Source organism: Gopherus flavomarginatus, chromosome 11 (genome assembly GCF_025201925.1).
Source record: "Gopherus flavomarginatus isolate rGopFla2 chromosome 11, rGopFla2.mat.asm, whole genome shotgun sequence".
In the NCBI taxonomy this organism is placed as follows: Eukaryota; Metazoa; Chordata; order Testudines; family Testudinidae; genus Gopherus; species Gopherus flavomarginatus.
Window position 1 is genome coordinate 53,220,891 of NC_066627.1, and position 19,061 is coordinate 53,239,951.

The 19,061-nt window shown below is 46.6% G+C and overlaps 1 protein-coding gene across 7 annotated transcripts in view; it reads right to left on the bottom strand.

Annotated features, from left to right (window-relative positions):
- Positions 1-1,697: 1,697 nt before the first annotated feature.
- Positions 1,698-19,061, bottom strand: part of ELMO2 (engulfment and cell motility 2) — a 63,897-nt gene continuing 46,533 nt past the window's right edge. For 6 of the 7 annotated variants that reach the window (XM_050918994.1, XM_050918989.1, XM_050918991.1 and 3 more), the window contains 12 exons: positions 18,580-18,630; positions 18,150-18,272; positions 17,696-17,830; positions 17,100-17,204; positions 16,893-17,001; positions 5,189-5,325; positions 4,708-4,871; positions 4,435-4,547; positions 4,059-4,166; positions 3,616-3,698; positions 3,150-3,227; positions 1,698-2,502 (listed from right to left, as the gene is read on the bottom strand). In XM_050918994.1, coding sequence (XP_050774951.1) covers positions 2,302-2,502; positions 3,150-3,227; positions 3,616-3,698; positions 4,059-4,166; positions 4,435-4,547; positions 4,708-4,871; positions 5,189-5,325; positions 16,893-17,001; positions 17,100-17,204; positions 17,696-17,830; positions 18,150-18,272; positions 18,580-18,630 — 1,407 coding nt within the window. In that variant the 3' untranslated portion in view covers positions 1,698-2,301. The other variant, XM_050918996.1, reaches the window with a different exon arrangement.

Here is a 19,061-nt window from a genome sequence, read left to right on the forward strand (position 1 = left end):
TTCTTCTTAGCTGAAGAGTGCTCCAGAGAGAGACTCTCCCCCAAATGTCTCATACATTCTCTGCTTCTGCTTGGCTTTGGCACCAGTACACCCAAGTGAGGTACTGAGCCTGAGAAGGGGCTACATTTTTTCTTCAGTACTGGCCAATGGGACCGAGGAGCTGTAGACATCTGCAGTGCACTTTGTACTGAAGCTGATGCACTTGGGGCGCTCTCTGCGTGAGACGAGTCCAATGAGAGGAAGGGAGAAGTTCTGCCTCCATGAGTAAATATTTGAGACTTGCTGCTCAATCTTTCTTTGATCAGGGCTTCAATACCTTGCATATATGACATTTGTCACCTTTGTAGGATTCTCCGAAACATTTCACACAGGCTGGGTGTAGGTCACTGACCAGCATAGACTTAAAACCTGGGGCGTGTGGCATCGGTGCAGTACTGCTTCCGATACCAAGAGATGAAAAATTGGTCCCAAAAGACGTAAGACTAAAATCTATCACTAAAACTCGATAAAACAAATAAGTAAACTTAACTAATTCCTAACAATAAACAGGATATAAGTATACAAAGGAGTGAGGGAAGCACTTATGACAACAAATCTGACACCACTCTGACAGCAATCACTGATGGTAAGAAGGACTTGATGTTGGTCGTGGTGGCTCCACCCTGGTATAGAAGCATGCAGAGGCGTGCAGTGACAGAGGGCACTCAAGCTGCCCAATGGTTTCTGCTGAGGGAAAAAGTTCAACTGCACGAGGCACACTCAAGCCTACAGTGGAATGGCCATGTGCAAGCCCTCGAACAACATGATGGCATAGGTGCCAACTTTCTTCTGCGCCATTGGGTGCCCGCACTGCCCCGCCCCCATTCCATCCCCAAAGTCCCCACCCTAACTCTTTCCCCTCCGTGCCCCTATTGGATCCCTTCCCCAAATCCCCGCCCTAGCCCCACCTCTTCCCCCTCCCTCCCTGCCCTGCAAATCAGCTGTTTCGCGGCACAAGCACTGGGAGGGAGGGGAGAGAAGAAGGACGCAGCAGCACGCTTGTGGAGGAGGTGGAGGTAAGCTGGAGCGGGGGGAAGGGCAGGGCCATGGGGAGCTGCTGGTGGGTGCTGAGCACCCACGGAGTCGGCGCCTTTGCATGACAGATGTAATTAGGGAAAGTAGCTGGCTTGAAAGTTTGTTTCATCTGCTAAGTGGCTGCTACATTCACAGTCTTCCCAGCCTCCAGGAGTATGAGGGAAGGAGAACAACGCTACTCAGAGAACATTAGTTCACATATGATTCTCACTGCTCCATGACTGCCTGGAAGAGCACTCACTCCTGCTGGAAATTCCTCCTTACCTCTCCCTGTGCAGAGGCTTGGAGTATGTGATCTGGTGAAGCAAGCAAAGAACGTCTGATGCCCTTGAAATATAGAAGCAGCATCAGTGCCTTGATGCTGGATCTTGGTATCGCATGGATGGATGGACAGACGGACAAGAAGATACTCAGTGCTTGTGGGAGGAAATAGCTATAGAGGAAAAAGCATAAAAGCTAGATGCTGTGACACAGCTTAAACCCATCTCAGGCAATGACCCTTTCTCTGTAGCCTTGGACAAATCACTAAATGTCTGTGGTTGAGTTTTCCCAGCTCATAAAAAAAGGGTTGTAGGATTAACATTAATGCTTATGAAGCACTTCAAGGAGTTAAATACTATAGATATGGTAAGGATTATTATTTATATTATGGAAATTCATATAAAAATCATACAATAATGAGTTACTGGGGGATGCTGACCCCCAACTGTTCATTGGCTTCTGCTCTCGTTCCTCAGGCACCAGTGTCACCCCTGTAGTGACCAAAGGACTCCCTCTTTGCACCATTTTCTGCTGCAGCAGATGTCAGTCACTCAATGATTTTATTATGTTTTCTGGTAGAAGGTGGGATTGAATGGAGACTCAACATTTCTGGGATACAGGGGTGGATGCCAACCCTGTGGCCAGGGCAGGAGCTCCTCCTCTTGCTAGGCATATTCCTCACCTAGTGCCATGCAGTGTTGCTGGTGAGAGAACGGAGTGCCTCCCCCATATGGCACCCCAGCGTCGTGACTCTCACCTCATAATGAGGTGAGTAAACAAGAAGCTGCAGGCCTACTGGAATGGCTGGGGCATAGAGAAATTAGTAATCAGTGGTTGCCATGTTCAGAACTCATCCTGTACAAACAAAGGACATGATGCCAATCTCCGAACAATCTCCAGGGTTCTGAGTTTCTTTTCAGCAGTAGCTGTCCCTTCATCCCCTGTCCCTGTCCAGTTCTGCCTGTGTCAACCATAGTGATAGACAAAGTCATAGCTGCTGGGCTCCTTGGGGATGGGTGGTGGGGCCTCAGGGATCTGGATATTCTCCAGGTCCAGGAGTCTCAGCTTCATTTCCATGCTCAGCAGCGTGTCCAGGTCACTCTTGGTTAGCTCACTGGACATGTCCTTCCCCAGGAGGGCACTGAGTCCATCGATCCAGATACAGTACTGTGGAGAACAAGTAGACAACTTACACCCCTAGGCATAAACCATGGGGAATGCCCCTGTGGAGCCCCCCACCCCAAACCATGGGTAGGAACATCGCTCTGGAGGCCCTCTGAAATTGGTGACACAGCAGGAAATAAAATGAGAAATTCAGAAAATGCAGTAAATTAATCTGGGGGGAAGTAATTCAACCACAGACTCCTAATGGGAGGGAGAAGCTAGGGAAGCAAGAATGACTGAGACCCCCAACACAAGAGTGAGCATTCAATTGGACATGAGTTTGCCATGTGACATGGCAGCAGAAAAGACAATGCAATTTTAGGCATCACATCTCAGAGCATGTGAGGAACAGCCTGTTGATGGCCAACGCCAAGGACCATAGACGCCGACTCCATGGGTGCTCCAGAGCGGGGGTCGAGCACCCCTCGGCAACTTGGTAGAGGCGCCATCTTTCTAAGGACTAAGGGAAGTCATTCAGGGTGGTACAAGGGGCTAGAACTTGCCTTAACAGGATATTACAAACAAGGGAGATTTAGGTTGAGCATCAGGCAACATTTTTTAACAGTGAGACTGGCGCATCTTGGCCAAACCCTATGGGGAACTGTTTTTTCCCTGTCTCCTCTTTGCAACTTGACAGCCCCATTTCTTACCTCATACTTATTAGGTGCAATGAAGTTCAGTGTCTCATCAGGATCATACAATATCGAGAAGGCCAATTCCAGCACTTCCTGAAGGAAGAGGTTTTTAATCATCAGCTAGATAAAGCATCATAACAGTCCTTTCTGCTACACCAACAATGTTGGGGGTCCCAGCTGCAGCCCAGGACACCTCCACAATGCAATCCTGTGCCCCGGGCACCTCCTCACTGTGCAACTAGCACCAGGGCACCTTGCCAGTCACAGAACAAGTTGAGTGGGCAGCGGTTCTCGGAGTGAAACAGCAAAGAGACCAGGGACTGGAAAGGAGATGCAGGGGTCCCAGATTTAGGCTGGGACTGTGCATAAATGGTTCCCATAGACAGCTGTCATTTAGAGCTCTTGTTTCTGCTGCTTCCACCCCTCCAAGAACTGCTCATCAGCCAAGGGACTGTATCAAAGAAAGGAAGGGAGCAGTTACCTTGTTCTGCTTCAGTGCACTTTTCTCCTTCATGTGTGGACAGTCCTTCCCTGTGACGATGGCCTTGATGTCTGCTACAGGGACTAGGAGTGAAACAGGAAAGTCACAACAGGAGGAACCCTGACTATGAAGAGATGGGGCTTTACCTTGAAGTTAGAGATGCATGGCCCCATGTCCATCTGTCTGTTTACAGGCTTTTCTACAGACTCCATTACCAGACTGTCTTAGCCTCAAACACAAATGAACTTACCCTCATAACCCCTGGATGTGGGAAGTACCAAGTGACACATCGAAGGTCACACGGGTTTGGGGAAGGGCCAGGAACTGAATTCAGATCTCCTGAGTACCAGTCAGTGCTGTAGCCACAGGTACCAATGGTCGTTAGGTGGCAGAGCACAAGGCATTGCACTAGTGCCAGCGTCAGGGCAATAACCTGGACCTACTCTTTTCCTGCAGTGACTCGAAAGTCACTTCGCCCTGGGCATTGTCTTCCAGGTCTCCGTAGTGTAGAACCTTGTGGTTCAGAGCCAGACGACAGTACCAGAATCTCTCTGGAAAACACAACGCATAGCATGGCATAAGTAGAGTCATTCAGATAAGGCCCCCATGATAGCCCTGTATAGCCCCACTAGCTCATTCTCTACAGTGCCAGCTGCGACAAGGATTGCGGTCTCCTGTATGTATGCACCTCTGTGCCATCCCAGCCTGTTGGCCAGTGTAGCATCCCTGTCTATCCACTCCCTTCCTTGCCAACTGGTAAAGCTACTTGGTCCTATTTGCTTCACTGCTCCCACACCGGGAGGCTGTACCAGGCCCCACCTTGTCTCCTGCGATTCCCAATTTTCCGGAAGCTGCTTCCCTCGCACAGCCGGTTCAGACGCTGCTGTTTTATCAGCTCCAGGATCTCAGGCTGGATTTTCTCTCTCAGCTCCCTGGAGATCAAAGACAATTGAGTAAACAAGAGTCTGGGGTTAGCAGCCCACAATTCAATGTGCAGGAGGTCAGACTAGATGATCATAATGGCCCCTTCTGACCTTAAAATCTATGAGTCTATGAGTGTGTGGGGAAGAAAGCTGCCCGTCAGGCACTTACACAATGGGGGGTGACTGAAAGTCATCTTGGCTCATTCTCTCAGACTGGCGCAGCCGCAGGATCTCAGAGTAGCTTAGGCTGCGCAGCTTGCTCTTGAACTGGTCCAAGGAGTTGGGTTTGGAGGGCAGAGCTCGGGTGATCTGCTCACGTACAACCTGCATCACCTAGAGGGATGGGATGGGAGATAACAGGCAGCTTACATTCCTGCTGCCCAAGGGGAGCTGAGATTCAGGGCTGAATTCAGCCAAGGGCTGCAAGGGACAGATACAGTGAGAGTGTGGTTGGGGGCACATCCAGCTGAGGGCTTTGAGGGCCCAGGGCACGGAAAGCAGAGTTCACAGGGCTGCCTCCTTCACCAGTATCCTAAACATACTCCTATGTGCACTTGTACACACCTCCCCATTGCTCCATACTTTGCTGAGTAAGGAGTCTGTCTGTGCTCTCTCCCTCTCCAATACAGAGCCCTTCCTATCCTCCTGACCTTGTTGAAATCCTCTGCCGTTGCTCTCATCTCCTTCCAAGTCTTGTTTAGCAGCTGGATGCAGATGGCAAAGAGCTCCTCAAATGCTCGGTCATGGGTGAAGAACATGGGGTGGTAGTCGTTCCGGCCCTCATTGGCTTCAGGGACAGAGAAGGAAATTATGTGAGTGTCCGAGCAGCCAGGGTAGGAGGTCCTGGAGCTCATGGGAAGAACTAAACTTGTTGCAATTGGAGCAGCCTGACAGTGTGTGTAATACACACTTCTGACCCTAACATGATTGTAGCCAAGTAGTTCATTTTATCATCCATTAATCATTGTGGTATTTGGTGTCATGGTCAATTCATATGCTATTTCATATATAATAAATGTATGCTAAATAGATTTAAATTGTTGGATTATAGAAGTATAAAATTGACAAATATTTTGGAGTGATGAGTTTGTATTAGGTATATCAGTAAAGCATGGCTGGAATGCAGGACCTGAGACCTGTAAGCTTTTATCTTAGCCATATTAGGCCATAGACTTAAGAATGCTTGACATGAGTGGGTGACCTAGGAATAACCCTATGCCAGTAAAGTCACAAGATTACTGTAAAAGATGTGCCAATGGGTGATATTACAGAAAACCAGATTGCAATAAACTATCACGTATTGTCTAAGACCACAAGACACCTGATTGTAACATGGACTGTCCTGTCTTGACTGCAGGTTACATGTTGTACATAGATGCTAATGACAATAAGAGGAACTAAGAAACAACCTATGAAAAATGGGACACCCCAGTATTCATGGAGTGTGGAAGTACAGATAAAGAAAAGAGGGTTGAAACCCTCACGCATATGTGATCAGAACAACAATATAGAAGAGATTAATTGGTTGGGTAAAAGTGGGAAGACCCCCAAGGGACAACCCTATGAGGAAACCCAGCAGGAATCATCCCTCTATCAATGGTCATCTGCTAAGAGATCCATCAGATGCTAGAATATCTTTGAGGATATGAATATGACTACTGTCTTAGTCATTGCATGGTTTTGTAAGATTTATATATGCATGCGTAATTTTAACTTTACTTGGTGCTTTAATAAAACTTGTACTACAGATAACACTTTGTACTTGTGATTGTGTCTTTGGCCACTATCCTTGGTCTTCATGTTTTCCTGGAGTCTCCAAATTTGAGAAAAGCACCAGAGGTGATTTTCACTCTGCTGAGCTTGAAACTAGCAAAAGGAGCTGAACTCATGGTAGTTTAATGCAGAATTACTAAATTCAATTTAAATAAATAAATTTTAAAAAGGCTACATGAGCCTGTCCATGGTTTACCTCCCCTGACCCATGCTAGTATATGTTGGGAGATGTGGAAATTACTTCAGAGTCCAGATCTGAGAATCAGTCTCTCTCTTTAACTGGTGAGCAACAATCACTGTGCAATACTCTGCTACTTCTGCTGCTTTATTCAGGCACCTTATTCATCGATTCTAAGGTCAAAAGGATCACTGTGATCATCTAGTCCAGTGGTTCTCAAACTTGTTCTGCCGCTTGTGCAGGGAAAGCCCCTGGTGGGCCGGGCCGGTTTGTTTACCTGCTCCATCTGCAGGTTCGGCAGATCGCAGCTCCCAGTGGCCGCGGTTCGCTGCTCCAGGCCAATGGCAGCTGCTGGAAGCGGTGCGGGCCAAGGGACTTACTGGCCACCGCTTCCAGCAGCTCCCATTGGCCTGGAGCAGAGAACTGTGGCCACTGGGAGCTGCAATTGGCCGAACCAGTGGACATGGCAGGTAAACAAACCAGCCCAGCCTGCCAGGGGCTTTCCCTGCACAAGCGGCGGAACAAGTTTGGGAACAACTGATCTAGTCTGACCTCCTGTATAACACAGGTCATAGAACTTCCCCAAAATAATTCCTAGAGCAGGTCTTTTAGAAAAACATCCAATCCTGATATAAAAATTGCCAGTGGTGGAGAATCTACCATGACTCTTGGTAAATTGTTCCAATAGTTAATTACCCTCCCTGTCAAAAATGTACACTTTATTTCCAGTTTGAATTTGTCTAGCTTCAATTTCCAGCCCTTGGATCGTGTTATACCTCTCTCTGCTAGACTGAAGAACCCATTATTAAAATATTTGTTCTCCATGTAGGTACTTATAGACTGTGACCATGTCATCTTTTATTCTTCTCTGTATTAAGCTAAAGAGATTGAACTCCTTAAGTCTATCACTATAAGGTATGTTGTAATCTTTTAATCATTCCTGTGCTCTTCTCTGAACCACGTCAGTTTATCAACATCGTTCTTGAATTCTGGCCACAAGAACAAGACACTGTATTCCAGCAGTAGTCACACCAGTGCCAAATAGACAGGTAAAATAAGGGAATTCTGAGTAGGAGTAGAAGTTATTTATGCATCAAAAGGATCACATTAGCCCTTTTGGCCACAGTATTGCACTGGGAGCTCGTGTTCAGCTGATTATCCATCACAACTCTCAAATCTTTTTCAGAATCACTGCTTTCCAGGATAGAGTTCCCCATCCTGTAAGTATGGCCTACATTTTTTGCTTCTAGATGTATACGTTTAGCTGTATTAACATGCATATTATTTGGTTGCACCTAGTTTACCAAGCTATTCAGATAACGCTGTATCAGAAAAGGACCTAGGGGTTACAGTGGATGAGAAGCTGGATATGAGAGTCAGTGTGCCCTTGTTGCCAAGAAGGCTAACGGCATTTTGGACTGTATAAGTAGGAGCATTGCCAGCAGATCGAGGGACGTGATCATTCCTCTCTATTTGGCACTGGCAAGGCCTCATCTAGAGTAGTGTGTTGTTTTGGGCCCCACACTACAAGAAGGATGTGGAAAAATTGGAAAGAGTCCAGCGGAGGGCAACAAAAATGATTAGGGCGCTGGAGCACATGACTTATGAGGAGAGGCTGAGGGAACTGGGATTATTTAGTCTGCGGAAGAGAAGAACGAGAGGGGACTTGATAGCTGCTTTCAACTACCTGAAAGGGGGTTCCAAAGAGGATGGATCTAGACTGTTCTCAGTGGTACCTGATGACAGAACAAGGAGTAGTGGTCTCAAGTTGCAGTGGGGGAGGTTTAGGTTGGATATTGGGAAAAACTTTTTCACTAGGAGAGTGGTGAAGCACTGGAATGGGTTACCTAGGGAGGTGGTGGAATCTCCATCTTTAGAGGTTTTTAAGGTCAGACTTGACCAACCCCTGGCTGGGATGATTTAGTTGGGGTTGGTCCTGCTTTGAGCAGGGGGTTGGACCTGATGACCTCCTGAGGTCCCTTCCAACCCTATGATTCTATCCTCTTCATTATTTATCACTCCCCCAATTTTTGCGTAATTGGAAAAGAGTGATTTTATGTTTTCTTCCAAATAATTGATAAAAATGTTAAATAGCGTAAAGCCAAGAACCAATCCCTGTGGGAACTCATTAGAAACACACCTGCTTGATGATGATTCCCTGTTTACAGTTACATTTTGAGACCCATCAGTTAGTCATCTTTTAATATATTTAAATGTGTGCCACATTAAAAAAATTAGAACGATATAAAATTAATCAAAATGTCTCATGGCACCCAAGTATATTACATCAACGGTATTAGCTTTATCAACCAAACCTGTGATGATAAAAAAAAAAAAGATATCAAGTTAGTTTGAAAGGATCTGTTTTCTATAAACCTATGTTGATTGGCATTAAATTATATTACCCTCCTTTAATTCTTATTAATAGAGTTCTGTATCAGCAGTTTTATTATTTTGCCCAGGATCGATGTGAGACTGACAGGCCTATAACTACCAAGGTCATCCCGTTTACCCTTTTTAAATATTGGCACAATATTCACTTTCTTCCAGTCTTCTGGCACTTCCGCAGTGTTCCAAGACTTATTGATAATCAACATCAACTTTCCAGCAAGCTCCTCAGCCAGCTCTTTAAAAAGTCATAGATGCAAGTTATCTGGTTCTGCTGATTAAAAAATGTTTAACAGTCTCCTGAGATATTAGTGGATTGGAAAGAATGTTATCATATGATACGACTATATCACCTGTTTTTTCCCCAAATGCAGAACAGAAATATTTATTGAACACTTCTCCCTTTTCTGCATTATTATTGATAACACTAACAATCCCATCTAGTAAGAGGACCAATACCAGTTTTAGGATTCTTTTTATTTCTAATATACTTTAACTCCTCCTTATTGTCCTTAACTCTGCTGGACACAGATTTCTCCTTCTGTCCCTTTGCTTCTCTTATCAATTTTCTACTATTCCTCATTTTTAATTTAGTCATTACTATCAACTTCCCCATTCTTCCATATTTTATTCCCCCTACTGTGATTTGCACTGTGCCATAAAGAATGATTAAAAGATCAGTTTCTTACCCTACAGTAACCATGATTCATCAGTGTGGATCCCACTGTAGGTTCGCATAAACCTCACGTGGCAAGCTTGGAATCTTTTCTGAGTAGCAGTCAGTGTAGATCCCACTATAAGTGACTGGCAAGCATTGTCCCCTCAGGATGGTGGGAATTAAAAGTATCAGCTGCATCAGTCAAATAGAGATTGGAGGACTGCTCTCCCAAATTGACATCAGATCTAGCAGCTAAGTACAGTCCATAGTGTTTGACAAATATGAATGGATTGTTTAACAGCTGCCTTGCAGATTTTGGATAACTGGCATCTTTAGAAAGCAGGTGGATGTTGCTTGGGCTCTGGTGGAGAGAGTCTTAACAGTCAGTGGGAGAGGTATAGTGGCCAGCTAGTAACATAACAAGATACACTGAGTTACCCATTTTGATAGTCTTTGTGATGAAATAACCTGCCCCTTGGAGCAGCTGGTTACAGCCACAAATAGATGTCGACACAGTTTAAAAAGTGTGGCCCTGTCACTATAATATTGGAGAACTCTGATACATCCAGAATGTGCAGCAGCTTCACCTCTTGGGTGGAATGTGGCTTTGGAAAGACCAGAGATAAAGTAACAGATTGGTTTTTGAACTCAGAAACCATATTGGGGATTAATTTTGCCGGAAGTCTTAGTACAATCCTGTCTTTATGGAACGAAGCATACAGGGGTTCTGCATCAGTGCCTGAAGCTATCTCACCTTGACTTAGGTGACGGCCACCAAAAAGACTGTTTTAAGAGTGAGATGGTGGATAGCACACTCCAAGAGGGGCCCAAAGGGGAGCTCCGTTAGCCTTAGAAGGATGATGCTGAGGTCCTATGTTGGAATAAGTTCTCTGACCGGTGGGTAAGTAGCCATTAGACCCTTGAAAAACTTGGATAGTGGTGGATAAGAGAAGATCAAGAGCGACTGTATCGGTGGATAATACACTGATATTGCCACAAGTGGACCTTGACTGAACTAAAGGACAATCCATAATGTTTTAACTGCAGCAAATAGTGGAGAATCTTCTGGACTAGACTGTATCAGGCAGCCCATACAGAGAACTTTTTCCATTTGGTGGAGTCAGTTTTCCTGAACTTGTAGGGAGCAATCCTTTACCATGGTGCTTAACCAGCCAGCATTCAAGCAGTCAAGTGCAGATGGAGAATCTGACCTTGTGAGAAAAGGTCTAATTGGCCCAGCAGCCTGACTGGTGATTGCACAGACACCTGCAACAGGTCTGTCAGCCAGAACTGCCTCAGTCAATAGGGGCTCTGAATAAGGCCCTGGTACAGTGTGTCTTTGCCAGTAGTCTTGGGGATTAGCGGAATTAGTGGGAAGGCAATACGAGATCTTGATTCCATTGCAGAAGAAAAATATCCAGCAATGATCAAAGGATCATGCCCTTTCTGGAACAAAAGTTTGGACACTTGGTATTGTCTTTGGTGGTACACATCAGAGTTGTCGCCCACTGATGGAAAGTCAACCTAGTGAGAGAATCCTGCATCAACCCTTGTGACTGGTAACGGACTGCTTGCTCAGGACGTTCATAAGATTGTTGACAACTCTCAGGAGGTGCAGAGCTCCCAGGGTTATGCTATGCAGATGATACCATTTCCACGGTTTGTTCATTCCTTTAAAGAGAGGCAAAGAGCTGGCACCCCTTCCTTGTTCATGTAATGAAATGCCAATGTATTGTCTCTCAGTGCCTGCACTATAGACTCAGACTCCAGGACTGGAAGGGACCTCGAGAGGTCATCGAGTCCAGTCCCCTGCCCTCATGGCAGGACCAAATATTGTCTAGACCATCCCTAATAGACATTTATCTAACCTACTCTTAAATATCTCCAGAGATGGAGATTCCACAACTTCCCTAGGCAATCTATTCCAGTGTTTAACTACCCTGACAGTTAGGAACTTTTTCCTAATGTCCAACCTAAATCTCCCTTGCTGCAGTTTAAGCCCATTGCTTCTTGTTCTATCACTGGAGGCTAAGGTGAACAAGTTTTCTCCCTCCTCCTGATGACACCCTTTTAGATACCTGAAAACTGCTATTATGTGCCCTCTCAGTCTTCTCTTTTCCAAACTAAACAAACCCAGTTGTTTCAGCCTTCCTTCATAGGTCATGTTCTCAAGACCTTTAATCATTCTTGTTGCTCTTCTCTGGACCCTCTCCAATTTCTCCACATCTTTCTTGAAATGCGGTGCCCAGAACTGGACACAATACTCCAGCTGAGGCCTGACCAGCGCAGAGTAAAGCGGAAGAATGACTTCTCGTGTCTTGTTTACAACACACCTGTTAATGCATCCGAGAATCACATTTGCTTTTTTTGCAACAGTATCACACTGTTGACTCATATTAAGCTTGTGGTCTACTATGACCCCTAGATCTCTTTCTGCCATACTCCTTCCTAGACAGTCTCTTCCCATTCTGTATGTGTGAAACTGATTGTTCCTTCCTAAGTGGAGCACTTTGCATTTATCTTTATTGAACTTCATCCTGTTTACCTCAGACCATTTCTCCAATTTGTCCAGATCATTTTGAATTTTGACCCTGTCCTCCAAAGCAGTTGCAATCCCTCCCAGTTTGGTATCGTCCGCAAACTTAATAAGTGTACTTTCTATGCCAACATCTAAATCGTTGATGAAGATATTGAACACGGCCGGTCCCAAAACAGACCCCTGCGGAACCCCACTTGTTATACCTTTCCAGCAGGATTGGGAGCCATTAACAACTACTCTCTGAGTACGGTTATCCAGCCAGTTATGCACCCACCTTATACTAGCCCCATCTAAATTATACTTTCCTAGTTTATCTATAAGAATATCATGCAAGACCGTATCAAATGCCTTACTAAAGTCTAGGTATATCACATCCACCGCTTCTCCCTTATCCACAAGGCTCGTTATCCTATCAAAGAACGCTATCAGATTAGACTGGATTGTCGTAAGACTGAGAGAAATGCTATACACATCAGTCCAATTGCTCTGAGTTCTACAACATTTATATGCAGCTCTATGTCCTCTGCGGACTAGATTCCTTGTATCTGTAGATGGCCTAGATGAGCTCCCCAGCCTGTACCCGATATGTCAACTAATGCCATAGTTGGCAACAGGGTCACTTTGACCTGCATCTCTTTTTGGGCTTTGCTGGCATGCAGCCATCAGTCCAGCACTAAGAGAACATGAGGTAGTAGTAGGACTTTCCTGCTCATCAGGTACTTGGCCTAAGAGTAAACTTACCTGAGCCAGAACTGTAGAGGCCTCAGATGAATTCTGACAAGCAGCATCAGGTACATTCACAGGGACACATAGCCTAATAATGCATGACAAATCTGTATCATCATAGCTGGCTGTGATTTCACTGTGTTCAGTGATAACTGGAAAAAGAAGAATCTGTCTTCTGGCAGATTAACCCTTGCTGTCATGGAATCTATCCTGGCCCATATAAACTATCATCTGTGATGGGATAAAAAACAAACAATTTCTTGTAATTCACCAGGAGGTCCAGCTCTGCAAACTGGGAAAGGGCACAACTGAGGCTGGTCAGAGCTTCCTAATAGGATCTGCCTCTGAACAGCGAGTCATCTAGTCATAGCTGCTCTTGTAGGTGTGCCACCATCGTGGCAACACATTTTGTAGACTCTTGGTGCTGGGAAGAACCGAAAAGGCAATACTTTGTACTTGCAGTGATTGGGCTCTACTGTAAACCTCAGGTACTTCTGTGGCCCAGGTGGATTTCTGTGTGGAAGCATGTGTCCTAAAAGTCGAGAGCCTGTCCTATGGATCCTAGATGAAGCAATAATGCCACTTTTTTGTAACAGGCTCTTGTGAGGTGTCCATGAAGACGGACAGGGAAGGAGAGTGGGTAGGGGGCAAGGAAAAGAATTACATGGGGCACGCCCAGCACTCATTTGCTGGTATAATTCCTGACCACACCAGATGGACGTGGGTGAGGTGGTTTCTCAAGGTCAGCTCTGGGATGGTCTTGATGTGGTTCTCAACAGCCCCATCAAACCTGCTGCATGACAGAGGAAGATGACATGTGCTCCTGGAGCTACAGGCCTGCTTTCTGAATGCGTATCTGGTTGGTACCTGGTAATGGGAGAGTGCTCTTTGACTTTGCAGGGTCTGATGTTGGAAGAGCTTTGATATGGTGGTGGGATGTAGATCCCTAGGGACCTCAGCACTGTCCTTGAAGCCTTGAGGGAGTGGGAGTGCCTCAGCCATCTGGTTGCTGAACAGGTGCCCGTAACCAGGAAGCCTGGTGCATTGTGATTGCCATAGTCATGGATCTAGCAACCATACCAGGACTTGTCCATTGCTACTTGTAGCGCTGTCTTTTGCTACCATCTGGACCTCTGATGGTTTCTCTGAGCTCTTCTCTGCATTCCTGTGGGAGACAAAATAGGAAGAGGGTGGAAGAATCACATTCTTTCCCTCCTAAAAAACTCCTTTCATGAACCAGGTCTTATAGTTCATGATACACACCTGGAGGGAGGCAGATGAATGTGCCTTCTGACTAAAAAGGTCTAATTTCCTGGGGTCCTTATCTTTAGTAGTTCCTTGGTGGATCTGGTCTTTTCTCCTGAACTTCAGATACTACTAACAACCCTGGTGCTGGATGCATGTAAAAATGTTCAAAGCTCTTGAACAGTATGTGGCAATGCTTTTCTTCTTAGTTCCAGGCAGGGGAAAGTGAGACTGGGGCATGCCACAGTCCCTTTGCTGGGTCCAGTATGCCCTCATTATATCAGGAGGGCAATCCTTGATGGCACTGAGTAGCTAAAAATGTCAAACAGCTTGTGTGTGTTCTCTTGGATCACTGTTATCTCAACAGCTGATGTTTCAGCTGTCCTTGAGAGCATGTCTTGGAAGGCTCTGAAGTCAACAATGGCTGGTGTCTGGGCTGAAGCAAGCACCTCCTTAGGAGAAAATGAAGACCCCTTTGGTGAGGAGGACAGTTGGAGCATCTCTCAAGCTGCTCTGACTTGTTCATGAAAGGCTTCCCCTAGTTCTGGTGAGGGGAGGGGCCACTGACCCAGTGGTGATTGAGATGTCATCCTTTTCCCCTATACATGCAACAGGGGTCTGCTCCTGAACTGTGGATGGCTCCAGGAGGGCCAGTAAGGTCAAGGTGCAGATTATAAGGGTACTGGTCAGATTGTAGCTGACCCATCCACTGCCAGTCATGCATCAGTGCCTGTTAAGGAATGTTGCTGGAACTCCCTCTAAGATCCTTTTCTGAGAGTAAGAGACAGAGGAGTAAGTGGTTTGACCTAGGGGTGATGGCTGGGCTGCTGTCCACACAGTCAAAGGTGGCCACGAGGGAGTAGTCAGAGAGCAGGGATAAGAGTAATCACAAGAGATAGAATGAACAGACAAAAGTAAGGGTCAGACTCAGGCTGAGTTCGGAGACTAGAGATCAGAAAGCTAGGGGAGGTCTGGAGTTGCAGCAGGCCAGAGGTCTGTGTGGTTGCCTAAACAACTTCCTGGGGCACTCTCTCGGGTTAAATAGTGAGCACGGACCAATCAAAAAGCTGCAGGTTATTGCTGCTCTGGACCCAGTGGGCAGTTCTTCCTACAGCACCTAATCTCCACAAAGCTCCTTGGATGGGGCTCTGGATGGCTCCCTGGTGATGATGTAGAACTGCAGCCCTGAGCTCTACAGACCTGGGTTCTAGTCCTACAGATCCTTATACTGATATGATGGAAGAGAGTTCCCTACCTGAAGTAGGAGAGAAGGAATGGGCTGGATATGGTGAAGAGAAGTACATCTCTGTGAACAGCAGTACCACTGGGGGTATGTCTGGTGCTGGGCCCTCCAGTGCTGGTGTCTGTCCCAAGTGCAGAGGTGATGGCAGTTCCTTTAAGGTGCATCTTGGTACCAGAAAGGTTTGTTGACTGGCATGGATGTCAGTACTGGTGTGAGTCTCAGTGTCAAAATTCGTAAAAGTACAGCTGTCTCCTGTGCTGTCTTCATAGTCTGTACCTTGCTCCCAGCCCTCAATGTCATGGAGGGGTTAGATTTGTCTTTGGAAGAATGTTTCAAATCCTCTTTTTGGGATAAAACTGCTGGATGCTCCAAGCTGCACTTGGAATCCATGCCAGTCTGTTGGTACAGGGTCTCTTTGTCCTGGAGTTGGTGCTAAAGCATTGAGCAGTAAGGCCATCTATGCCAGTGCTATGCCTGGTCTTGGAGATCTTGGGGCTGATACCAGTGGACTTGGCACAGTTTTTGATGACTTCTTCCTACCGTGATGGAAATCAGGGGTATGTGGTTAGTGGAGCAGTTTCTGGGGATAGCCTCCACGACTCTAGCTTGGTGGAGCTGTCATCTCCAGGATTGGCTGCATCATTCATGGATCGATCAAAGAGATGTAACTCTTCACGTTCACATATTGGATGAGAAGGAACAGCAGAATGAGCACTTGTTGCAGATGTGCCCTTCCCCAAGGCAGAAATGGAATCTGTTGTGCTGATCAGTTAAGGACATGAGACCGTTGCACAATGGACAGGGTTTTAACCTATAGCATGGGTGAAGTGCCTCACTGTGCTGTTCAGGTTGTGTGCACGGGAGCTTTAAGGCAGGTTTCCCCCTATACTTTCTCCTTCTTTCAATGTCCAAGTCAAAGTTAATAACGAGAAAGTGAAGAGGAATTCCTTCACAGAATAAAAGTAATCTGAAGTGAGTTTGAAGCTCAAGAAAGAGTAATGAGTCAGACACTCATTTAGTTCAGTGTCTCTGCCATGGATGGCAAGAGGGAACTAAGATTGGGCTGTGGTCTCTTTTCCTTTTATGCCCTTGCACAGGGCACACACAGGGCCCAACAGACATTACTATTCAGAAAAAGATTGAACTGCATGCATGACGTACATGCACACCTATAGTGGGATCCATAATGACACATACCTAAAGAAGAGCTGAGCACTGTCATCCTTGTAGTCCTAGAGGAGAGCTTCCCTCCTGGACTCTCACACGTCACTCAGGAGGCCCCAAGCATCCATGGCCTTGCCTATATAAGGACATTTCTTACCTGCTCTTCAGCACTGGTGCTACCAGCTGGGTGAGCTCTAGTGCAGGCAATTTTACCACTGTGTCCTCTGATCCTGTACAACCCTACTCCAGCCCGAGCAGCCTAACTCACCAAAGAGAGCACAGACCCTGGTCGCAGCACTCATGGATCACAAGAAAGCAGGCTCCAGGCTCTCTGCCCTTGGGCACAGAATGCATACCCTGTGGGTGATTTCAGGGGAGCACCTTCCCAGTACACAGCACATCTGGAGAAAGGTTCCAGGGACTGGGAAGGAAGCACTTACGGAGCTCCCCAACCTGCAGGATTTCACACAGCATCTTGGTGAGCTCAATGGCGCTGCGCCCGAACGGGCACTCATGCTTGTCCTCCCGACTGCTGTTTTCCAGGACAATCTAGAGAGAGAGAGAGAGCGCGAGAGCGAGAGTGCACATACATGACACAGCATAAACCAGGGTTATGATGTTTGCAGGAGGTACCCTTCTCTCCATACCCTTATGTAGGTGTCCTGATGGAATTTGGCCAAGTAGAGCATGTTGTCCAAAGCCAGCATCCCTGGGGGAGTCTGGGTAAAGTCCATGGCTGGATTGATGTGATTCTGTGAGAAGAGTGTAGGAAAAACCCAAACACATTAGTCCCAGGGAATCCTGAAAGAAGCCTCCCTGAATCTGCCCATGCAGGGGGGTCCCTAACCCTCCCAGAACCCTTCCCCTGAGATGAGCAATCCACCCAGGGAACACTTGAATGGCAACCTATCTAAATTGTCTCTGGAAATGTTTTTTGTTGCTCCTGTGGAGATAAACGTGACTCGCACACAAGTATCTGTGCCCTCTGAGAAGATCCTTGCGCATCATGCCAAGAGACCTGAGCCTAATTACTGGTTTTAACTGAGCAGTGAGTTCACAAGGATACGAACAGGGAGCCCTGTCTCTGCAAAGTTCCTCTCTTAAGAGATGTCTTGGGCTCCGATACAGAAATGGGGTGTGATCTTTTCACTTCGTGGCCTCCTTCTGTTCTCCCCTCCCCGACAGAGAACTCTTAAGCTGCCTCTAGCAAACTGTGGCATCAGCAATCCCTCCGGATACATACAGTGAATCCTAGCATCTTGTAGTCCTTTGTGTACATGGCTTTGCGTTTCTCTGTCCCGCCCCCAGGTACGGTGTTGCCATCGGACTCTGCATCAAAAGCGATTCTTCTCAGCTCAAATATGATGTCTCTTTGTGCCTGAGGGACAGAAGGCAAGGAGATTGCAGTGCATCAGTAATCGCACAGGCAATATTTCTACACAACACCATACAGTCCTGTCTCTCTCCAGAGTTCATGTTATGGGCATGGACCAAGTGCCAGGAATCAAACTGGCACTTTTTACAGTGACACCCATTGGGAACTCCAACTTTTAACATTCCCTGCAGCTGAGGTGGAGCTAAGGAAGCCAGTCATGAATCAATTCCCTCTTTCAGCACCTCCTGTCCCTTATAATTGTACCCAGCCTGCTGACCTGGGGGTTCTTCTACAGTGCACTCACTGCAGCCCTAACAATGACCTGGTCATTGGGATCCATCTTGGTCATCATCCGCTCTTCCAGGAGGTTAAAGGTCAGGACCTGCAGCACGTACAGCTGATGCGCCATTTCTGTTTTGATTGGGCGGTTTCCTCTGATCACATGCTGCAATATCAAGGGTGGGGACAAGAGTGAACAGTAAGAAAAACTACTGAGTGCTGCTTGTTCTAGGCACAAGTCAGGCTGCCCATGCCTGTGTTTGTGAAGATCCAATACCTGACAGGACCTGCTCTAATGCGAGGAGGAAATGCTGCAAACTCTCTTCTCTCTCTTGGAAGAGTGGTTGCAATTCCACTCTGAACAGACTCATATTCCTGGAGGTGCCCTTAGGCAGCAAGATTTAAACTCAGCATAAGCAAGGTTTCCAATTAGTAATGACTGAGAAGCTCTCTGTCATTTGTCACATACTCACATTCAGGATTATAGACCTCAGGTGCTTCTGGGCAAACGCATTAGCCATTTCCTGTTGGGGATTCAGAGATAAAAGGAATATGAGAGAAAAACAAAAACAGAACCCACCTCTTGCAGAAAGGAGAGAAAAGGTGAGCGACAGATCAGTGACAGCCCATACCATGTAGGACAGATAACTCATTACAGACAATCACCATGGGACAATTACTCCACCCCACCCGTGTCTCTTTAGAGCGCTGGTCACCCTGAGATCTAAGGGCCCAATTCGTTATCGCTCTACGGCCCCTTTGGACTGGCATATCACCAGTACAAGAGGATGTGTGGCGGTCCGGAGGCAGGAGGAAGCTTGGCCCTAGATGTCTCCTGCTGGCAAAGCCTGTTGGAGCTACGACAGCATGGAGCGTTACTTGGGCTGCCCTAGCCTGTGTTGCTGACCAAGACTGTCCCAGCTACCCGTGAACTGGGGACGTGTACTCTGACCAG